The sequence below is a fragment of the Caretta caretta genome, chromosome 8 (genome assembly GCF_965140235.1).
Source record: "Caretta caretta isolate rCarCar2 chromosome 8, rCarCar1.hap1, whole genome shotgun sequence".
Lineage (NCBI taxonomy): Eukaryota > Metazoa > Chordata > Testudines > Cheloniidae > Caretta > Caretta caretta.
This window is the reverse complement of record NC_134213.1, coordinates 73,938,071-73,945,629: the sequence shown is the minus strand read 5'-3', so window position 1 is coordinate 73,945,629 and position 7,559 is coordinate 73,938,071. Positions and strand designations below refer to the sequence as shown.

General features: G+C 43.6%; 1 protein-coding gene across 1 annotated transcript; it reads left to right on the top strand.

The window, feature by feature from the left end:
- Positions 1–3,927: 3,927 nt before the first annotated feature.
- LOC142073113 (uncharacterized) lies at positions 3,928–6,977 on the top strand. The gene is made up of 2 exons (XM_075131979.1): positions 3,928–5,811; positions 6,400–6,977. The coding sequence occupies exons 1-2, from the start codon at positions 5,406–5,408 to the stop codon at positions 6,939–6,941; spliced, it is 948 nt and encodes a 315-aa protein (XP_074988080.1). The 5' UTR covers positions 3,928–5,405; the 3' UTR covers positions 6,942–6,977.
- Positions 6,978–7,559: the final 582 nt, after the last annotated feature.

Below are 7,559 nucleotides of genomic sequence, written 5' to 3'. Positions count from 1 at the left end.
AGACTAACACAGCTGCTACTCTGAAACTTGAGTCATCAGTTTATCTATAAACAAATCTAGTGTTCTCCCTTAAACCATTGTATTTTCTCTACAAAAATCCCTACTCGCCCTCCAGTCAGTGTTCTGATGCATGGATCCAAACTCTGCATCAGTTCCATTGGGACTCAATCTCCTGACTGATCGTGCTGGGGGCTCTGCCTGTCTCCAGCACTCAGGGACCCTGAGCTACCACCATCACCTGGAAACCCCCACCAGTTCAAGCCTTATGGAGTGGGTGAGATTCCCCCTGCCCCGTCTCTGTTTTCTTTTATACCTCAGGTATTAACCTTTAAAAATGTAACCATTATGTTTGTTTAGCCCTCCTTGCGTAGTTATCACTATTATTCAATAAATAACTTTTATGGTTAAGCTGGTTGCTTCTCTCTCTCTCTCTGAACTTTACTCTTTTGTGTTTTCCTTTTACATTTACTCTGCAGTAACGCTTCTTTTATCTAAGCTAAAGATCCCTGAGAGCCCAAAATACTGTGGGGTTTGCTCATCAAGTTGGTTACTACCAGTACAATTGTGACATGAAAGTGGGGATAGGGACATGTTAAACCTGTGGCACATAAGGGTGGCAGCTGAAAGTGCTGTTTGGCCCAGCCTATTGAAACCAGGGGCACATAAGGGTGTCAGCTTGAAAGTGCTGCTTGACCCAGCCCATTGAGTACAGGGACATATAAGGGGGTCAGCTTGAGAGTGCTGATTGACCCGGTCTGCTCAGACTTGCTCTGTTAGTGTGTGCGTATTCATCTGGTTCTAGGGCTGGAGGAACCCAGTCCTGGGGAACCTAGGTCCTGCAGGATAGCCCCATTGGGAGGGGACTTGCAGAAAGGAGGAGTAGAGTTCCATATGAACAGACAAGTGACATAAGCAGTACATTAATAGAATTACAGAACCCCCAACACCCCAAAGAGTAACCCGAATAGATGAGCATACCCCAAAGTAACGGGCACATCTGGTAACAATGCACCATGATTCTACAGGAAAAATCCTGTCCATATATACACAAATGCAACCAATTGTCTTGCAGTCATTCTACTGGGGCAGGGGAAATCAGGAACACAGAGTTAGCACAAAGGCATGGATCCTCCACCACCGCAACTGAATATTTGGGGGGAGATTTCTATGAAGAGGGACCTCACAAAGATTTCTTCCTCTCTTGTCATTTGCAGATGGTTTTTTAATGGGGGGAAGCAACCAGGTTCTTACTTAACTCCATTGATGACTCATGAGCTCGATAAAAAAAATCTTGCTTACTTCTCTGTAGCTTTGTTGTCTATGTATCACTAGCAGGAGTACGGGGTAGTAGAATCTTATTTTTTGTCCCTAATGTAAGGCACAGGGAACATGTGTTTAGCAAGAAGTGCCATATTTACATGTTAACCCTTTAAAATAAAATGATTAGCACCCAAAGCAATTTAAGTGCTAATTTTATATGTAGACAATGCACAAGAGGAAAACACTGTCTTTCTCTGAAAATAAATGTCTTCATGTTGCAGGTCATTGGGAGAGAGGGTAGATAGGATTTGTTTTATTTCAATAATTTTTTCTAGTACTGTTTCTTCCCTTGTTTTCCCCCCCTCATCATTTGGCCTAGTGAGCAACCACTACTGAAAGTTGAAACAATCTTGGAATCTATAAATAGCTGTGAGAGCATGAGAGTCAGACTTGGTCATCAGATTCCCTCTTTTCTCCAGCATCACATTACTTATTTTGTATACGTCCTCTTTTTAGATAACACGTACTATTGGAGACTAGTGTTACTCATCCAAAAATATGAGTTAAATAAGGGAAGGGTGTTGTGTCAAGACAGGTTATTAAAAATAAGGGTGAAATTAAAAGAGAAGCATGGAGGGAGGGATCTGCTTTGAAAAACCTGCTCTTGCTGCTGAAGAGATATGTTGAGGATCTGCCAGATCTCTGGCCTTGAAGGGGAAGAAAAGCTAGTGAATTGTAGGAAGTCTGGAAAGTTAACTGGTGACCTTGCTGAATAAACTCAGAAGCTCAAGTGCTACTGTCCTTACTCACTGGGACTTTTGCTGGAGGAAGGAGTATGGCATTTCAACCAGTACATACAGCAGACTGCTTGGCGCTGGGGAAGGCTCAAAGTTTGAGTAAAACTGCTTAAAATAAGGCCTTTGAGGTTTGAAAGGACAATCCTGTAATCTAATGGCAGCAAATCTCGACTGGAATAGAATCTGGTCATTTCTTTTTATTCTAAATAAATAATAATAAAACTGCAGGTCTTCATCTGACTGGAGGAGGTACATCAAGACTTATTCTAGCAGCCCTTTCTGATACAGCAGCCTCTTTTCCTGCTCTAAATAAATGGTAACCTAGCTGCATTTGTGTTTCCTTATTATGACAATTTCTCAGTAGTCTAGGGTGCTCCATGTCCCAGCAAATATCAGATGGGGATTTCATACAGATAGCTGTAGGCGATGGAGCCATTGGGGTCAGGAAGCAAGTCTCCTTGTAGCTGGTAGACCCCAACGTATTCCCCTTGACAAACTCTATCTTGTCTTTGGTTGTAGCCCTCATCATTATTACTAAATCCTTGTACAATACTTGGTCTCAGTATTGGTCAATATTAGTAATGCCTGCAAGTAACAGTGTATGGCTAGAGCTAGTAAGTCTCCCAAAATCCCAAAGTAGCCACTTTAGCTGAAAAGTTGTGGGGTACCTGTAAATCTGGATGCTTGACCAAGGAAGGTGTTGGCTACTGTTGCGCTCTTTTATTGGGACCAAAAAACTTTTATTAATAGTCCAGGAGAATGTGAAATCTACTCACCCTGACAATGTCTGAAAGGAAGGTGTGAGTTCATCCTGAAGGGTCTCTATTGATTAGTTAGTTTGTACCATGCTTTGGAATTAAGAGATCTATAAGTGCCAAGTTACATATAGTTTATATTATAAGGGCTGTCACTTCAAATGGCTACCTCAGAGTACTATTAAAGTCTCTGCCATGGCTGCAGGAAATTAGCTTTGAACTTCTCATTTAGGAGAAAAAAACCATTCCCACCTTAAAGTCAGTCAGCATTATCTTTAAGGAAAGTGATACTTAATGTATTCAGTTTACTTTAGAGCAAGTGAATGGAAAAAATGCTCTTGTAATCTAAGATGGTTTATGGCCCACTCCTAAGGCAGTGTTGTGTTGTCCAAAGATAAGAGGGGGAAAAGCAGGAGAAGAAAACCATTGTCTTTTTGAAATGTGACTACTCCTTGAGAGAGCTTGCTAGTACACTCAGTATCTATCTGGAAAACTATACTGGTATGTAAGTGTTAAATTGAGGCAAGTTCAACCTCTTCATAGTCCTATTACAATTTCCTATTCCTCTAATGAGGAAAGCTAGAAATGTAATATGCTGAAAGTATTTTCACCCTAATAGGAGACAAAAAAGTGAGCTGTAAATAACTTTGCTTGTCTAATGGTCAGATCCCCTGTCTGACATTCTTAGTTTGATGTAGTTTTTACTGATACCAGTTTAATTGGTAAGTGAAAAGTTTTGTTGAAGGAATTAAATTAAATTATATTTAAATTAAAGTATTAAATTATAAGTAACTGTTGAAAGAAACAATGAATGCCTGTGTATCTTTTGTTTCTAATACCTTCCTAGATACTTAGGAATGTCTTATTAATATTCTCTAGCTCCATTGGATTTTGATGTGTTTCAAGCTGAAATATATTGATCTGACTTATGGTGTGCACTAACTTGAGAGTGTTCCCTTTTAACAGATTCATGTTAATATTAAGACATCTATTAACTATAGATTATAGATTTTTCTGTATAATAGAAGATTTCTTATTCGATTCTTTTTACGTCATGTAAAACTTCTCTGTGAAGGGCAATATACCATTTAGGAAATTGCTATTTCTGAGCCAATACTGGATTCCTGGGAAAAGTAGTGCTGCAGTAGAATTAGTGGTCCCAGGAACTTTACTTTCTACATAAGAATTGTAGCGGATAAGTGGTCTGAAAAGTACAGTAGGATATTTGGGCTGCTTCAGTAAACTTGAATTCTTCAAAAAGGTAATTCTCTAATGAGTTGTATGTGGCAATGGTGGATTTAGAATCTTAAAGGCAATCTGCCAAGAAAGAGGGAAGAGGAAAATGGGCTTGTATCCTTTTTGTTCTTTGTACGAAGTAGAGTGACCAGACAGCAAGTGTGAAAAATCGGGACATGGCGGGGGTAATAGGAGCCTATATAAGAAAAAGACCCAAAAATTGTGACCGTCCCTGTAAAATCGGGACACCTGGTCACCCTAATACGAAGACAACCTAAAAGTCCATGGTTGGGTTTAATTATTTTTTCTTTAACATTAGAAATTCAGTTCCTAATTAGTGAAATGGTAATATCACAAAAGTCAAGTGAGTGAATGTTGAGCAGCTGAAGTCTAGTCTACACTACAAAGTTAGGTCCATGTAAAATTGGTTTGCATCAGCCTAGTTGTGCATGTGTCTACACCAAAAGAAGGTGGAGGATTTTTATTTAACTGGTAAACTCTGTTTTGGCAACACCTATTAAGCATCAGTGACTAACAACTGGGAGGAAGGCTTCTTTGTTAATGATTCACCGACCTCACTCTGTCGATTTAATGTGTGAGAGATGGCAATGAAAATCCTCTGAGATCCCGAGAGGTCCTCCAGCAAAACTAGAGAAGGCAGACTTGACATGCCTGCTTTTCTCCTGCCTGAAGTTCTCCATGTCCACTGAAGGTAGGACAAGAAGTAATCTGCTTAATCTACAGCCAGGGAAATTTAGGTTGGATATTCGGGGGGAAAATTGTCCAACCATAAGGATTGGTAACCTATTCTAGAACTTAACTAAGCCCTGGTCTACACTAGGACTTTAGGTCGAATTTAGCAGCGTTAAATCGATTTAAACCTGCACCCGTCCACACAATGAAGCCCTTTATTTTGACTTAAAGGGCTCTTAAAATCGATTTCCTTACTCCACCCCTGACAAGTGGATTAGTGCTTAAATCGACGTTGCCGGCTCGAATTTGGGGTACTGTGGACACAATTCGATGGTATTGGCCTCCGGGAGCTATCCCAGAGTGCTCCATTCTGACCGCTCTGGACAGCGCTCTCAACTCAGATGCACTGGCCAGGTAGACAGGAAAAGAACCGCGAACTTTTGAATCTCATTTCCTGTTTGGCCAGCGTGGCAAGCTGCAGGTGACCATGCAGAGCTCATCAGCACAGGTGACCATGATGGAGTCCCAGAATCGCAAAAGAGCTCCAGCATGGACCGAACGGGAGGTACGGGATCTGATCGCTGTTTGGGGAGAGGAATCCGTGCTATCAGAACTCCGTTCCAGTTTTCGAAATGCCAAAACCTTTCTGAAAATCTCCTAGGGCATGAAGGACAGAGGCCATAACAGGGACCCCAAGCAGTGCCGCGTGAAACTGAAGGAGCTGAGGCAAGCCTACCAGAAAACCAGAGAGGCGAACAGCCGCTCTGGGTCAGAGCCCCAAACATGCCGCTTCTATGATGAGCTGCATGCCATTTTAGGGGGTTCAGCCACCACTACCCCAGCCGTGTTGTTTGACTCCTTCAATGGAGATGGAGGCAATACGGAAGTAGGTTTTGGGGACGAAGAAGATGATGAGGAGGAGGAGGTTGTAGATAGCTCACAGCAAGCAAGCGGAGAAACCGGTTTTCCCGACAGCCAGGAACTGTTTCTCACCCTAGACCTGGAGCCAGTACTCCCCGAACCCACCCAAGGCTGCCTCCTGGACCCAGCAGGCGGAGAAGGGACCTCTGGTGAGTGTACCTTTTAAAATGCTATACATGGTTTAAAAGCAAGCATGTGAAAGGATTACTTTGCCCTGGCATTTGCGGTTCTCCTAGATGTAGTCCTAAAGCCTTTGCAAAAGGTTTCTGGGGAGGGCAGCCTTATTTCGTCCTTCATGGTAGGACACTTTACCACTCCAGGCCAGTAACACGTACTCGGGAATCACTGTAGAACAAAGCATTGCAGTGTATGTTTGCTGGCATTCAATCAAAATCCGTTCTTTATCTCTCTGTGTTATCCTCAGGAGAGTGAGATATAATTCATGGTCACCTGGTTGAAATAGAGTGCTTTTCTTCAGGGGACACTCAGAGGAGCCCATTCCTGCTGGGCTGTTTGCCTGTGGCTAAACAGAAATGTTCCCCGCTGTTAGCCACAGGGAGGGGAGAAGGTTGAGGGGGTAGTCACGCGGTGGGAGGAGGCAAAATGCGACCTTGTAACGAAAGCACATGTGCTATGTATGTAATGTTAACAGCAAGGTTTACCCTGAAAGAGTGTAGCGACTGTTTTATAAAATGTGTCTTTTTAAATACCGCTGTCCCTTTTTTTTTCTCCACCAGCTGCATGTGTTTCAATGATCACAGGATCTTCTCCTTCCCAGAGGCTAGTGAAGCTTAGAAAGAAAAAAAAACGCACTCGCGATGAAATGTTCTCCGAGCTCATGCTGTCCTCCCACACTGACAGAGCACAGACGAATGCGTGGAGGCAAATAATGTCAGAGTGCAGGAAAGCACAAAATGACCGGGAGGAGAGGTGGAGGGCTGAAGAGAGTAAGTGGCGGGCTGAAGAGAGTAAGTGGCGGGCTGAAGACAGGGCTGAAGCTCAAATGTGGCGGCAGCGTGATGAGAGGAGGCAGGATTCAATGCTGAGGCTGCTGCAGGACCAAACCAGTATGCTCCAGTGTATGGTTGAGCTGCAGCAAAGGCAGCTGGAGCACAGACTGCCACTGCTGCCCCTCTGTAACCAATCGCCCTCCTCCCCAAGTTCCATAGTCTCCACACCCAGACGCCCAAGAACGCGGTGGGGGGGCCTCCGGCCAACCAGCCACTCCACCACAGAGGATTGCCCAAAAAAAAGAAGGCTGTCATTCAATAAATTTTAAAGTTGTAAACTTTTAAAGTGCTGTGCTTAAAGTGCTGTGTGGCATTTTCCTTCCCTCCTCCACCACCCCTCCTGGGATACCTTGGTAGTCATCCCCCTATTTGTGTGATGAATGAATAACGAATGCATGACTGTGAAGCAGAAATGACTTTATTGCCTCTGCAAGCAATGATTAAAGGGAGGAGGGGAGGTGGTTAGCTTACAGGGAAGTAGAGTGAACCAAGGGGCGGGGGGTTTCATCAAGGAGAAACAAACAGAACTTTCACACCGTAGCCTGGCCAGTCATGAAACTGGTTTTCAAAGCTTCTCTGATGCGTACCGCGCCCTCCTGTGCTCTTCTAACAGCCCTGGTGTCTGGCTGCGCGTAACCAGCAGCTAGGCGATTTGCCTCAACCTCCTACCCCGCCATAAACGTCTCCCCCTTACTCTCACAGATATTGTGGAGCACACAGCAAGCAGTAATAACAGTGGGAATATTGGTTTCGCTGAGGTCTAAGCGAGTCAGTAAACTGCGCCAGCATGCCTTTAAACGTCCAAATGCACATTCTACCACCATTCTGCACTTGCTCAGCCTGTAGTTGAACAGCTCCTGACTACTGTCCAGGCTGCCTGTGTACGG